Below are 15,789 nucleotides of genomic sequence, written 5' to 3'. Positions count from 1 at the left end.
TCATGCCCACTTTATATTACTGTTAGTTTTTTATTGCTGTGGAGCTCTGTGATATATGAATACACACCACAATCCTACTTATAATTCCATAATCACAATCTACAGTTAGGAGTTATGAAGCCAGGTCAGAAGGGATGGGGAGGGGGGAGGTATATGTGGGCAGGGCCAGTGACAGGTACCAATCTCATTGTACAGCGCTATGGAATTTGTGGGCGCTTTATAAATAATAAAATAATAATAGTACATCACTCTGGTTGCATGTGCTCCTAATAAAGAGGGAGTGCTATTTTGTTATGTGTGCACACCAGATAAACAAGCATCTCTGACAGTTATCAAGGGCTGCACACTCCCACGTGGACATATTGCTTTGTGATGACCTTGAGCAGGTGCGAATGCGTTTAGTAAGTTCCACCACACATTGTGCTTTTTTGGGAGATGTTTTCTGGTGTTCCCAAAAGTGGGATAGAGACTGGAAAAAACAAGAGGCATCCCTGGACATCAAATCCCAAATCTGAATAGTCCCACTAGATATCCGTGCATTGCTGTGAGTTTTATTGCTGTGGAATTCTGCTGTATTCTTATACACGCTAAATATTTTAAGCTGATAAAAATGATGCAACACAAAGGTATAAAAAGTGACAGAATTTTGTGGTCAATAAAAGTACTACTCCCTGAAAGAACAATGTCAGTTGCATTCTAGTTTGACACCCCCCCCCCCCCACCCCACCTCAAGTCCACAGGACTTATTTAATCAGAGTAACTTTATTTTAAACAGAGTAAACTCTGGGTCCTCGTCCACCTATTGTCCCGGTAACATTTTGTAACTGTCTCATTTATTGTTAAAATTCTCCCTTTTATAATATTGTAAAGCACTGCGGAATAAGTTGGCGCTATATAAATACTACTACTAATAATAATAATAATATGCGTTCTCCCTACAGGTAAGTGTTCTTTTTCCCAGGCAAGGAATAGTGCACACTGTCTATAGATAATGATATAGAGCACTTCTGGGGGGGGGGGGGGGGGGGGGGGAGGAGTTCGTAATGTGGATCAGCAACATTCCATTGGTTTCCATGGTGATCATTCCACTTTTAGAACCCTGCCTCTAGAACAGTTCTATCTAGATACTTTCCACAAAACTGAAAAATATTGAACTAAATAGTACTGTGAGCCCTTCAGGGCTGTATATGGGTGTTTTTATAACATTGTATCCATTATATTCCGGGCACTCAAGGGGTTAAACCTTTCATGTCCACCGATGCCAATATACAAGAGCCCTGAGGGTTATAAGCCCCGCCCACCTTTTTTTATTTCCTCTGCATGTTCCTTCAGCAGCCAATCTCCTCTAGTCTTGCATCCTGCACGTCGTTGAGGAAATGCCCTGAGGAGGTGTGGCCGGGCAAGCAGTGGGCGTGGTTTGGTGGTGGAGCTGTGTTGCTGAGTAGCAGAGCTGTCAGAGGGGACAAGCCAGTGGGAGGGAGAGTAGGTGCTGGGTAATCCATCCTACACCCACCATCAGACCATATATATATATTATTTATTTTTTTCATATAGCAGAGTATTTTATTTATAAACATAATTAAAGACTGAAGCATATTTAGAAGAGGTCTCTATATTTAGAGAGAGATTTATCCAGATATCATTGTATGAATATTTATTAATTCTATTCAGAGAATCAGAGTGACAATCATGGCACAGCCAGATAAGAAGTTTTTCGAGAACCTGTCTGGAGAAGGGAAGGCAATAGGGGTGTTGACCAGTGGAGGGGATGCCCAAGGTAAGATCACCTGTAGTAACTCTTGAATTAACCCCCTTGCAGCATGACTGGATGTGTGGATGTGTCTGGGAGAGATCTAGCTTACTGCTGCTTGTAGGCAAGGAGATGGCATTAATAGCAGCTTGCATTGGCTGGCTGAGTGTGATGAGACTAGAGTTCACATCAGCTGGAGTACCAGAGGTGCCCTTGCTCCTCTCTACACATAGTGTGTGACGTTTACATAAAATGGATGCCCATGATATGATTCCACTCCCATCACTTCCCTCCCCACCTTGTCATTTATTTTATGCTCATCATAGATCAATTGGGGGTGCTGTGTATTAATATGGTTACAGTTATAAAAAGATACCAGTGTTATTTAATATCTTCTAGGATTAGAATGTTCTACCATGCACACACTCTTAGTCACTGCCCTCTGGTCTTGGCACATGCAACCTCAATGCAATCTTAATGGCCACTTTCAGACTAAATAGATACAGACACAAACCCCAATACCCCATATATTATATTTATATGCTTGTTACAATTTACAATATTCATTTTTATACACAACCTTTCTGTCCAATGGCATATGGAGCATCCCTCATTTTGCCAAGAGCCTGAATCTTTCAGCATAGTGATCTGGGTATGGGAAATCATTATTCAATATTGAATTTTTGGCCACAAATAACCCAGCTATTATGAACACCCACTGACTGTTCAGCTATTTAAATATGTATTTCCCCAGTAGTAAACAAAACTTTTCCTGGAAAAAGATCTGCTGAATGACACTGTAACCAGTTAAACACCAAATAATAGTGGATGTATGATTGCACTGCCATATTTTGACCAGATTGCTGAAAGAATGGTGGAACTGTGGAATTTTTGGCAACTTTTGGTCAACATTATGCATTTCGGTTTTGAATTCACTGTTTAGAAAATAAACCCCACTGTAAACCTTATTGTCTCAGATGAATGGGTTAAAGCTCATGTGCTTATTGTATCTGCCTGCCTGAGGGTACAGGAGCTCTCTGACAGCACTCTATATAATTGTGACTGTTTCTGAGAAATCTGTCTGCCTATCACCTATCCCCAACTACAATTCATTTAACCCTCTGTGTGCACTGCTAAGAACATCATCTAGTCCAAGCAGAGAGTATGCTCATCAGAATCCAGCACGTCTGGTATTCCAGTTGCAGTGCACTTTAATTCCCATCATCCTCAGCCATACTCTTAATCTGATTTGTAGTTGAAAGCAAATGGTTGGCTACCCCACCACAGCTCATTCTGTACCCATTTAGGCCTGCTCCCCATTATAGGCAGGTGGCCTCTAGTAGGCATGCATGGGCCATTGGGTGGTTGGCTGTGAGTAAACAGCACACCCTCAGCACCACATCTTTCGTGGAAGCCATTTTCTAATTGGCACCCATCCAGGGCTTTAAATAACCTGCATTTATGTAATGGTATTACAAGCTTAGTGTCTTTTAGCCAGATACAGTGTCTGCATGCAATGTCTGGGGTGACCAAATCCAGAGAGTGTTCACCTTAAGATAAAGGTGGGTAGCCACAGCAAACCAGATGTTTCTGGACTCTCCTCCCCATGATGCACAGCCACACGGTGAGACATGCAGTACAGAAACATCTGCACTGTCAAGGTTTTTTTCCTGTCACCCCTATAAGGAGTGCAGCTATGGAGGATTCCCTGGCGCCATTTGGCTGGCTGGGCATCATGGGAGTAGGTAGTGCCAAAGGTCAGCCATTACTGGATGTCCCAGACTGTGGTGACAAGTCACCTATGATAAGAGGAGGATCCTGATGCTCTGATGCTGCATTGCGGGCATTTCTTCCAGTGACTAACATCCTCTTTCTAGACATAATCTCCACCCACCATTAGATACATAGTCCTTGCTACAAAGTAACCCTTCACCGTCTGCAGAGAGAAACTGAAACTCTAGTATTGCAATTACCCAGTGAATCATTGTGTTTCATATGTAATGGCAGCTCATGGAAAAATGATTCTAGTAAAACCTTTCAGAGTTATGGAGTTCACACTATATTGATTATAATTCCACACAATGTGAAGGGCAATTAAATAGTGATGTATACAGCCAGGTGTGAATGTTGAGAATGGATTATTAATCTTAATATATATATTTTTTTTTATTAAAAAGAGAGGGGGAGGTAATAATCGAAAATAATATAAGTATTTTCAGCAATTACTGGCAGAGACATGGTTAATAATACTTACTGCATTTCGCCTTTTCTGATGACATTAACCCTCTGTATTCCTGAGAACTGATGAAAAATTAGTTATCTTTTTTTTCTGACTTTTTTTTTCTCTCTATTCTGATCCCCTTCTCTCACAGCAGGGGTAGGTAACCTTCAGCACTGGGGTTGTTGTGGACTACAATTATCTTGATGATTTGCCAGCATTATGAAGATGTAGTCCACAACATCTGGAGTGCTGAAATTTGCCCACCCCTGCCCCGCATTCTCAGTATATTTGCTTTTCACGTGTTTCATACAGATCAGTTCACTCCCACCTGTTACTTTCACTGGTATCTGCACATTTGGGAGTGATACTAGATGAATCTTCATTTTACTTTCTACATCCCTCTACAGACTGGTGGTCCCTATCTATCAAACCATTTATTGGGCTATACTTCTCTTTGGTGTGCATACACCTATTGCCATTTTATTTTTTTTATTAAACACAGTACTGCAATATGGGCTTTTATTAATTATCATCTTTTAAATTACATTTTATAAATCTTTCACATTGTTCCCAAGAGCTGGCTAATCATTCTGAGAGTTGTAGTCCCCTTCTTCAGCAGGTTAAGTGCCAGAAATTATCTAACCTTCAGGGGACATTCTGTAGCCCCTGTGTACTCCCCACTATATGAGTCATTTCTCCTCATCCTCTATTAAACGCCTCCCCTGGTCTTCTGTAAATCCCTCCCTTGCCTTCTGTGTGTACGTGCAGCTCAGTCTGTCTTGGGCCTTTCTCTGAATCATAGACACTGGGAGTAACAGCATCTTCTATGCTTAGAAGTTTCATTATAACCATTTTTATTATCATTATTACTATACTACTACACTTATTACTGAGCATCCCCACCACAGAGTGCACTGTATGCACCTCACAGCACCCATCCTCAAACCAGCATCATAGTGCCTTCCTTCCTGGTTCCACCCTTTTCCCTCTTAGCTCTTTAACCCCTTAAGGACCAAACTTCTGTAATAAAAGGGAATCATGACATGTCACACATGTCATGTGTCCTTAAGGGGTTAAGGTCACCGGTTTCATTTTTAACCCCTTTGTATTTTCAGTTAGAAACCAAAGAATGCATAATACCATATCCTGTAAAATGGCGGTTTTATGACTGATCCCTCTGATTTGGATGAGTAGAGTAGAGTAGCGGTTAGTTAAATGTGTCCTATGCATTGCAAATTGAGGTTCACATTTTATTGGGGTGATATAGACTTGACTCTGCATCCTGTTATGTGATATAATATGAATTTCATTTTTTAAACCAGGAATCGTGGACAGTTTACAAAGAAATTGCTAATTTAGGGCAATATAGCTGAGCTTCTAAATATAAAACAAACAAAAAAAAAAGTCTTATTTTGCTATATTGGACCAAATTTTACAATTCGGTTACTAATCCACCACACACTATATTTTGAAAATATATCCCTTAATGTTAACAATGAGATATGGATTTAATCTGATACAATTAATATTGATTAATTGAAAAAAGGCAAAACTATGCAGTTTCTTAATGCGAAGGATAGGTTATGCGCTCAAGGTTGATTGATTTCCAATAATGATTTTATTGAACTGTGAGAAGGAAAAAAATCCAATCTTTCACCTAAACTCCCTTGGGACTAAGTTGCATAACTTAAAGCTGAATTGGTTATAGTCGGGCAGGGGTAGAGGAGAAGGGAGGTGAAAGGAGACAGAAAGGTTAAGAGAAGCATCAGGTGTACATCTCCAGAGCAACCGTGCAAGGTCATTGGAACGCAGGATGTGCTCAGGAATATTTAGACTATAGATTGCACAGTTGAGGTGGAGGGAAGGGGGGAGTTTTGTCATTGGAGCCTGTAGGGAAAACTAAATCAGCAGCCATTGGTTTAAAAATAGATCTTTTATCCTTTGCTTTTAGAACACAGAATATTGTTGGTCAGCCCTTCAAGCACTTGAAAATGGAATCATAGCACTCATCAGTTGGCGTCCATGTGTACATATTGGAACTGCATTAAGTGTAAAGCCTTTGAGTGCAGTTTCTTGTGTGCTTGCCACACAAACAATTAAGTGACACTGCCACCACGATAATTGTTTTTTGTTTTTTTTATCACTGGCATTTATAAAAGCGTCAACATATTCCGCAGCGCTGTACAATTGTTCCCGTAATGTACCAGACATTGCAATTTAATATCATAGAGATACCCTATTTTATATAGTAAATCTACACATGAACTTTATTCTAGCACACAACTACCTGTATTTTATTTCTGACTAATGACTGGAGAAATAAGGCTAAAGGTACGATAAATGAGATAAAACCAGTCTGACTTGGCTGTGTAAATAGATTTGTGGCTGGCTGGTTATTGTTTCATAAATCACTGTGGGAGTCAGATTGGGGTGGGACAATATTTTTTTTCCCCTCATTGTTATACAGTGCAAGCTTTATTGTAAACCAAATGAGATTATTAGAAAGGTGTTTTACTGCCATTAAACTGTCATAAGAATAAAAACTGTTTTGTCAAGCGAAACTTAGAGTCAGAGACGCGCAGTCATCAAACGCTACCGCTACATACTGTATTTGTTTCATAGTGATTCTATAGAAAAGACTACATAGGGACTGTGTATAAAACTGAAAGTACATGTTATGTCATTTAATTTTTAACTGCCCAATTTATTAATTCCCAATGAATCATGGATTTGTATTGATTCGGAATGATTCATGGATTTCACAACTGTCACCAAGAGAATCTCTGAGCTCATTACGTAGTCATTGGATTTCTACATTATGAGAGACTTGAAAATAAAATATATTTGGACATTTTGGCTTTGATTTAATAGTTTTAAATAGCTTTATAAAGTATTTAAAATGTATTATTCTGGTTATTTTTGATATTCTATATTTTGAAAAAAACATTTAAAAAAAAAAAAAAAGTCATAGAAACATAGAATGTGACGGCAGATAAGAACCATTCGGCCCATCTAGTCTGCCCAATTTTCTAAATACTTTCATTAGTCCCTGGCCTTATCTTATAGTTAGGATAGCCTTATGCCTATCCCACGCATGCATAACCCCTTAGTGACCAGGCCATTTTTCAATTTTATTACCGTTAAGGACCAGGGCTCTTTTTACATTTCTGCAGTGGTTGTGTTTAGATGTAATTTGCCTCTTACACATTTACTGTACCCATACATATTATATACCATTTTTCTCGCTATTAAATGTTCATTCTAAAGAGACCATTATTTTCATCATATCATATAATTTACTAGAATAAAAAAAGTAAAAATATGATGAAAAAAGAAAAAAAAACACAGCTGGCCATCGTGCACCCATGTCCCAGTTGGAACATGTCTGAAGCCGGCCAATGTAATTCACCTCCGTCAAACTGTATGTTTTTGAAAAGTACACACCCTAGGGCATTTCACATGGTGGCATTTGAACACTTTACATGCACTAATTCTACCACCAGTCTCTGTCAAACGTTTTTGTGGTGTTATTTTTCACTCACATATTCTACTTTGTGCATAGATTCTAAGCTCCTGTTAGGTGTTACTGCCAAAGGACACCCCAATATGTACTCGGCATCATCTCCAAAGTACAGCGATAACACCCATGCATACGTTTGTCGGGTTCACTGAGGGGTGCAAAGCAAAATGTCTGCTATGCATTTTTACATATTTTTACATTTTACATATCTTGTTTGCCTATCTTCCTTTTGGGGGCCTTATCAGATATCCCAATGTATTTTCTTGCCATGAACGTGCATATATTTGACACCCCACAGTAGTTGAAGAACGTGTGTGGAGGTAACTGTTCAATCCTCAATTTTACACACGCACACCACTTTTTGACTGTGATTTAGGAGAGCCCGTTGTTGGTTATTGCAAGAAAACACCCCGGGTTGTTTTCTGCGAGGCCTCCTTAGGACACCCATGCCCCCCATGCATAGGTTTGCCAGGATTTTGGGAAGGTATGGTTACAATTTTATGACTTACAATTTGAGCTGAAATTGAGAGTATTTCTTTTGATAGGCCTATCTTTAGCTTGGGGCTTATCACATACCCCAGTTTTATATATCGCCACAAAAGGGTACATACTTGAAACGTAGACACCCGAGGTATTGCATGTGGAGTGCTTTAATGCAACTTTTTTTTAGCCAGACAAAAAATAAAAAAAGTTGAAGAACGTGTGTGGAGGTAACTGTTCAATCCTCAATTTAATATTAAGTTAATATTGATCATTTTATTTATTTTATATATATTTTTTTATATATATTATTATATATGCACTGAGTCCTAGGACCCCTCAAGGCACTCATCACATGCAGAACATCACTGCTATACTATCAGAGCTTCCAGAGCTCAAAATAGATGCAGACGTACCAGGTACGTCCAAGGTCATTATGGACTGTTTTCTGCCAGACGTACCTGATACATCCGCGGTCGGGAAGGGGTTAAACTCCTTTACTGTGTTAACCTCTACCACTTCAGCTGGAAGGCTATACCATGCATCCACTACCCTCTCAGTAAAGTAATACTTCCTGATATTATTTTTAAACCTTTGTCCCTCTAATTTAGGATATGGCCGTATTCTTGCCATGGGAGATAGACAAAACTTTATTGGCACTTACAAAAGGCACATACATAAAAGCAACACAGGGATTGCCAAATTCGAAAAACCGAATGTGTTTCTTGGTCCTTAGTCATAACAGTGTATATTCAGCTTCCATTTCCTGGTGAGACAACAAATTTACCTTTTATTCAAATAAATAGAGTTTAAAAGAATGCTGCTAACCAATGACTTTTACACATTCAATTCCTGAAGCAATGTCTGGTAAAAAAAAAGTAATTTTACGCCGTGACATGGCATCAGTGCTTTTCACAGTCAAATATCTGAGTAAAGGTTACTTACTTAAAGGAAAACTGTCAATTGTTCATCATTGTTTAACCCCTTAAGGACACATGACGTGTGTGACATGTCATGATTCCCTTTTATTCCAGAAGTTTGGTCCTTAAGGGGTTAACATAAAAGCCTATATGTTTATACCATCTGTTTGTATAACCTAATAATGCATACATATAAGTAAATGCTATATTACAGTGTATCTTGTGGCCTACCCATGCTACATGCAGGCAGCCATATTTAAATCCCCTTGGTAAGAAGCACTGCACTAAATGTGGTCATTTCTTTAGCCATTCAATTGTACCTATTCTAGATACCAAGTGGTTCTGGCTACGGAAGGCTTAAAAGATCGTTGCCCCTACAACGTTAGGGTTAGCCAGGAGATGCACTAACATGGGGTATTTTCTTATATGTGCATTACAATAGTACATAAAGTGAATCAACACAGTTAAGGAGGAGACTATATTTAAAAGAATAAAAACTACCACAACCAATGGACATAGTTTTAAATTAGAGGAGCAAAGGTTCAGGAAGTATTACTTTACTGAGAGGGTAGTGGACGCATGGAATAGCCTTCCAGCTGAAGTGGCAGAGGTTAACACAACAAAGGCGTTTAAGCATGGGATAGGCATAAGGTTATCCCAGTTATAAGATAAGGCCAGAGACTAATGAAAGTATTTAAAAAATTGGGCAGACTAGATGGGCCAAATTGTTCTTATCTGCCGTCACATTCTATGTTTCTCACAAAGGCTATAATACTGGTTTTGCTCATTTGTCATGACCATCTGTATATTATTTGTTCTATTGATTACCCATTTTCAATCTTTTTTCTCTGCTTGTAATAGCAAGACCGCTAGATTTCAAGGTAAACATACTGTAACCAAAACAGGTGTAAGTGTAAGTTAGTTGTAATAGACAACTGGTCTGGCCTTTTCTCAGTAGTTAAAACGAGTTTAACTGTTGGTTGCACATTTGCACAACTACATCTCATTTCTGATTTTTCATTTATTTTATCCTTTGGGTGTTGTCATAATCTACCAGTAAGCCTCAGAGAACCTGCTAATCTACAAACCTTTCCCTTAATAAGACTAAAGGCCACCAATAAAACTGTATCTGGCAATTCTTTCCTTTGTTGATCTTAACAACCTTTCCTGTTAATAAACCTTTCTGAAGAAACTCTGATTAAATGAGGACGTGGGAGGATAATCCTGTTATACAGAGCTGCTGATTATATTATTTAAAAATAATGAAAATAATAATTATGAAGATGCAATCTTTGCACTGCAGGGTTAATGCCACTAATGACAAAACCCCCTCAACTTTTAATGCAAAGAAATAGTCAAATCACTGCTTGTTAGCAGAACAAAAATACTTTGGTGGTTTGGTGTAGTGGGAGGTTTTAGGGAAAACCATTAAAAAAATAACCAGATTCCTGCATTGGCTTAAATTCTCAAAATTCAGGGTTAATCTGACAACATATCTCACAAAATTTTCTTCCCCAGCTTCTGGTATGATAGATTATCTCTGGACAAGGCTAGACAATTATTGGGACTTACACATTGTGATTAGTGATGTCGCGAACATAAAATTTTCTGTTCGCGAACGGCGAACGCGAACTTCCACAAATGTTTGCGAACGTGCGAACCGGGCGAACCGCCATAGACTTCAATAGGCAGGCGAATTTTAAAACCCACAGGGACTCTTTCTGGCCACAATAGTGATGGAAAAGTTGTGTCAAGGGGACTAACACCTGGACTGTGTCATGCTGGAGGGGGATCCATGGCAAAACTCCCATGGAAAATTACATAGTTGATGTAGAGTCTGGTTTTAATCCATAAAGGGCATAAATCACCTAACATTCCTAATCACCTAATAACGTGCTTTAAAACATCAGGTATGATGTTGTATCGATCAGGTAGTGTAAGGGTTACGCCCGCTTCACAGTGACAGACCAAACTCCCCGTTTAACGCACCGCAAACAACCGCAAACAGTCCATTTGCACAACCGCAAACTCCCCATTTGCACAAGGTTGGATACCAAGCTAGCCATGTCCCGTTCCTTGTCCTCACTGATGTCACCCAGCCACGTACAATACCAAGGGTCCCCGAAAGGTGACAACAAGCCCCCTGTATTTTTTTTTTTAAATAAACACTACTGTTACACCAGATATGAGTTGCATTGGTGTGACACTTTGCCCTGGCAGGCCCTGAAACGCACACGTGTGAAGGAAACGGACTGCTATTATATTACAGTCAAAAAAGTTTTTTTTTTTTTTTCTTCTAAAAAGCAGACTGATGTTCTAGCCTTTTTGGGGTGCTGTCCTTACAGCAGAGATCAGATGAGTCCTTCAGGACTGTAGTGGACACTGAATACACTAGCCTAGCTATCGATTTCCCTATTAAATCAGCAGCAGCTACACTGTCCCTCCTCTCACTAAGAATGCAGCTTCCGGGGGGCGGGGCCTAGCTGTCATGGAAGAAAGACTCACTTTGTGTGAGCTCCCTCAATATCTCACTGTAAGCAGCTATCAACAAGCGAATTTCACCCCAGAAGGGGATGACCCAGCAATGTTGCTCCTACCTGACCGACCCGCCATGCTTAATAGCGGTCAGCAACTCGACAGAGTCTTACTTACCTCCGCATGGCAAGTGTGGCCTGGTGCTCACCGGGCGGGAGAGGCAGACGATCTCGCAATCCTGGGATGCCCAGGAGCAGCTACTTCCCGGCAGGAGCTCCGTTACCCCCCCCCTCGGACCGGTGGGGGCTATCCCGGTCCACCCCTGAGAGGCTGTCTGGAGCTAATGGACACACAGAGGACAGCCGCCCAGGCTGACATACTCATCTGCGACTCTCCCAATATGGTGGCAGCCGCGTGTCCTCCTGGTACCAGCAAAGCATGGCAGGATATTGAGTCTAAGCTGGACAGACTCTTTAATCAATTTTGGAAGCAAATAACAAGCAGGAAGCCCCAACAAGCTCCACCACAACTAAGCGAAGCAGTCCCCATTAAAATCCACCAACGCAAAAGGAATCGAAGACGGGACTGGAGGCACAAACAGAAATGCAGAGCCTGCCCCACGTCAAGCACTCGCCTCCACCTTAAGCCACCACAATTCCGCACCGGACGTGAAGCACCACCGGGACAGATCCGACCACCCGACAAAACAAGCTTCCACCACCTCAAGCCGCGAACCCGGCACTCAGCCAGAGACTTGCCTTTGTTGTTCCAGGTATCAGGGACTCCCAGGGTCTGCACCTGGCGCCCAGAAGGGATGGGATGAGCACAAGCAGTAAACAGCAGCCTGCCAAGCATGTCCCACTATAGCCGATCCTCCACACCATGCCTTTGATCACATGAACTGCTCTCTGCACATTAACTAATCGTAAAGTAGCAAGCGTTTAACATGTCATTATTTCACCTCCTAAAGAGTTTTTTGTCATAGTTCCTTACATGCCTTTACCTTAACCGTTCATGTATTATGTTATTCACTAGTCTCCTCTCATGGGGCGACTTACACTTGATTTATAACTAGTGGGGGAGCTGCTGATATAAATACACAGTTGATAACGTGCAAGCTACACCCTAAACATGACAGCCATCTTTCACAGCAATGTACTGCTATATACTCATACCCTCAGTGCAACTAGCCATGATATACGCATGTTCAGCTTAGCATGCTCAACTATAACACACTTCTGCCAAAAAAAAAAAAAAAAAAAAAAGAATGCAGCTTCAGAATTAAAATACATTGTATGCTGTCTAGGAGATGGGAGGGTCTGCTGCTGATTGGCTGGAATGTGTCTGCTGACTGTGAGGTACAGGGTCAAAGTTTACTCAATGATGACGAATAGGGGGCGGACCGAACATCGCATATGTTCGCCATCCGTGGCGAACGCGAATAAGCTATGTTCGCCAAGAACTATTCGCCAGCGAACCATTCGGGACATCACTAATTGTGATGTTTCTTACTTTAATATCGCAGGTTATATTAATTTCCCTGTGACCAAGTTACAGATATCTTTACGTTCTGACATTTAGTGTTTCAGTGTGGACCTGTATTAGCAATGTTTGTCTGCCTTGATATTCACAGACTTTTAATGAAAGGCAATTGAATGTTAATGTGTTGAGATGTCGTGGGGTCAGCTCATTTAGTAAATTCTCTGGTATATAATTATCTCTAGGTATCAATACACAGCTACATAGTTCAAGTGTCTAAGTCTTGCATTCAGTGTTGTCAGTCTATTACACGGTTACACAGGATAAAAAAGGGGCCAAACGGCTGAAGTTTGGTACCAGGTAGCTATAGAGGCAGTCAATAAAAGTACAGTGTGCTAAGATTGATACTTTTTCCTTGAATTAATTATCACAAAATGCCCAAGATGAAGTGATATGTTTTCTTTAAAAATAAACAGTACCATATTCTCAGTCCCTGAATTTACAATAAGGTGTCCCAAGGGTCACAGGAGGCACAGACTAGTTAGAGGTCTTCCTTTTTTGTGACAGGTGCAGAAGACATTCTTCGTTGGTGATTCAATGGTTCATTGGTAGAGGTCAGGTTACAAATATCCCTGAAGTCACGTTCCATGCCCCCCTAACAGCACTAGGCTTTGTTAAAGCGGCACTGTCATGCCGAACTTACCTTTCCTCAATCTCTTCCTCTTCTCCCCCTCTCTCGGGATCTGTTATTCTTTTCTTCCATTCTTCTTTAGTTTTCTTTAAAATTATAAGACAAAGTAGGGACTCTTTGCCTTATGGAGGATTCCTCCGCTTGACCAGCTCTGACCAGCGGAGGAGCAAAGTGTGCTTCATTTCCGCTGGTCAGAGCAATTTTCCCATGATCCCTAGCTTTCCTCCCAGTTCCCACAATACTTCCTGTCAGTATTGCCGAAAGTCCTGTCACTTAGACAGAACGCCGGCAAAACTGCCGAATTGCATCCTAACAGAATGAGAACAGTTTCTCCATTGGTGTTAGGATGCAATTCGGTACTTTGTTCGGATCGGAATTTCATTCAAATGAATGAAACTCCGATCCTATTCATTGCTGTGGCTGCATCTTGCAGCCGCTTAGTAGATAACTCCCTAATTCCCACGGTATCAGGGAGCTATCTACTAAAAGGCTGAAAGACCTGAATTGGTCTTGAAGCCAAATGTACTAATACTAAGTAAAGATTACTTAGTATTAATAAATAATATGCCCCTACTCGCTATACCGCGAGTAGGGGCATGTCTAGTAAGCAGTGAGCAGCCTGTGGCTGCTCACTGTAAAAAAAAAAAAAAACACCTAATAACCCCCCCCCCCCCCCTGCGCGGGGGTTAAAGATGGGGGGACCTACTGTCCTCCCCCCTGGCCCCCACCCCTGCGCGGTGGGTGGGGGCCCTAATAAAATAATAAGGGGGGGGACCTACTGTCCTCCCCCCCTGCGCTGTGGGTGGGGGCCCTAATAAAATAATAAGGGGGGGGACCTACTGTCCTCCCCCCTGGCCCCCACCCCTGCGCTGTGGGTGGGGGCCCTAATAAAATAATAAGGGGGGGGACCTACTGTCCTCCCCCCCTGGCCCCCACCCCTGCGCGGTGGGTGGGGGCCCTAGTAAAATAATAAGGGGGGGACCTACTGTCCTCCCCCCCTGGCCCCCACCCCTGCGCTGTGGGTGGGGGCCCTAATAAAATAATAAGGGGGGGGACCTACTGTCCTCCCCCCTGGCCCCCACCCCTGCGCTGTGGGTGGGGGCCCTAATAAAATAATAAGGGGGGGGACCTACTGTCCTCCCCCCTGGCCCCCACCCCTGCGCTGTGGGTGGGGGCCCTAATAAAATAATAAGGGGGGGGGACCTACTGTCCTCCCCCCCTGGCCCCCACCCCTGCGCGGTGGGTGGGGGCCCTAATAAAATAATAAGGGGGGGGACCTACTGTCCTCCCCCCCTGCGCTGTGGGTGGGGGCCCTAATAAAATAATAAGGGGGGGGACCTACTGTCCTCCCCCCTGGCCCCCACCCCTGCGCTGTGGGTGGGGGCCCTAATAAAATAATAAGGGGGGGGACCTACTGTCCTCCCCCCCTGGCCCCCACCCCTGCGCGGTGGGTGGGGGCCCTAGTAAAATAATAAGGGGGGGGACCTACTGTCCTCCCCCCTGGCCCCCACCCCTGCGCTGTGGGTGGGGGCCCTAATAAAATAATAAGGGGGGGGACCTACTGTCCTCCCCCCTGGCCCCCAGCCCTGCGCTGTGGGTGGGGGCCCTAATAAAATAATAAGGGGGGGGACCTACTGTCCTCCCCCCCTGGCCCCCACCCCTGCGCGGTGGGTGGGGGCCCTAGTAAAATAATAAGGGGGGGGACCTACTGTCCTCCCCCCTGGCCCCCACCCCTGCGCTGTGGGTGGGGGCCCTAATAAAATAATAAGGGGGGGACCTACTGTCCTCCCCCCCCTGGCCCCCACCCCTGAGCGGTGGGTGGGGGCCCTAAATGAACCCCCCCCTCCATCAAGGTGACTAGGGGTCCCAAGCCCCTAGTCACCCCCCCACCCCAAAACATTCTAACCCCTACCTACCCCCCTCACCCTAAAAATAGTGAGGGGGGAATAAAATAACTAACCTGTAAAAAAAATAATTAAACTTACCATTTGACGTCTTCTTTTTTCTAAATTCTTCTTTCTTCAGCCCCCAAAAAAGCCAAATAAAAATCCATCATACCCGTCGCACTTTAAAAAAAAAAAACAAAAAAAAACCGAGCGCAAAAAAAAATTAATCCATGTTCACCCATGGAGGGCACGCCGCGTACTGAGCTCCGCAGGGCGGATCAAGGCTTATATAGCCTTGCCCCGCCCTGCAATTAGGCTTAGAACACACTGATTGGTTGGTTTAAGCCAATCAGAGTGCTCTGTGTCA

General features: G+C 42.6%; 1 protein-coding gene across 3 annotated transcripts in view; it reads left to right on the top strand.

The window, feature by feature from the left end:
- Nucleotides 1-1,487: 1,487 nt before the first annotated feature.
- The window catches only part of PFKP (phosphofructokinase, platelet), an 89,734-nt gene continuing 75,432 nt past the window's right edge, over nucleotides 1,488-15,789 (top strand). For 2 of the 3 annotated variants that reach the window (XM_063452645.1, XM_063452644.1), the window contains exon 1: nucleotides 1,494-1,777. In XM_063452645.1, coding sequence (XP_063308715.1) covers nucleotides 1,690-1,777 — 88 coding nt within the window. In that variant the 5' untranslated portion in view covers nucleotides 1,494-1,689. Of the gene's footprint in view, nucleotides 1,778-15,789 lie in introns of all 3 variants that reach the window. The other variant, XM_063452646.1, reaches the window with a different exon arrangement.

This window comes from Pelobates fuscus, chromosome 4 (genome assembly GCF_036172605.1).
Source record: "Pelobates fuscus isolate aPelFus1 chromosome 4, aPelFus1.pri, whole genome shotgun sequence".
In the NCBI taxonomy this organism is placed as follows: Eukaryota; Metazoa; Chordata; class Amphibia; order Anura; family Pelobatidae; genus Pelobates; species Pelobates fuscus.
The sequence above is the reverse complement of the archived record's forward strand: the minus strand, read 5'-3'. Positions and strand labels throughout refer to the sequence as shown.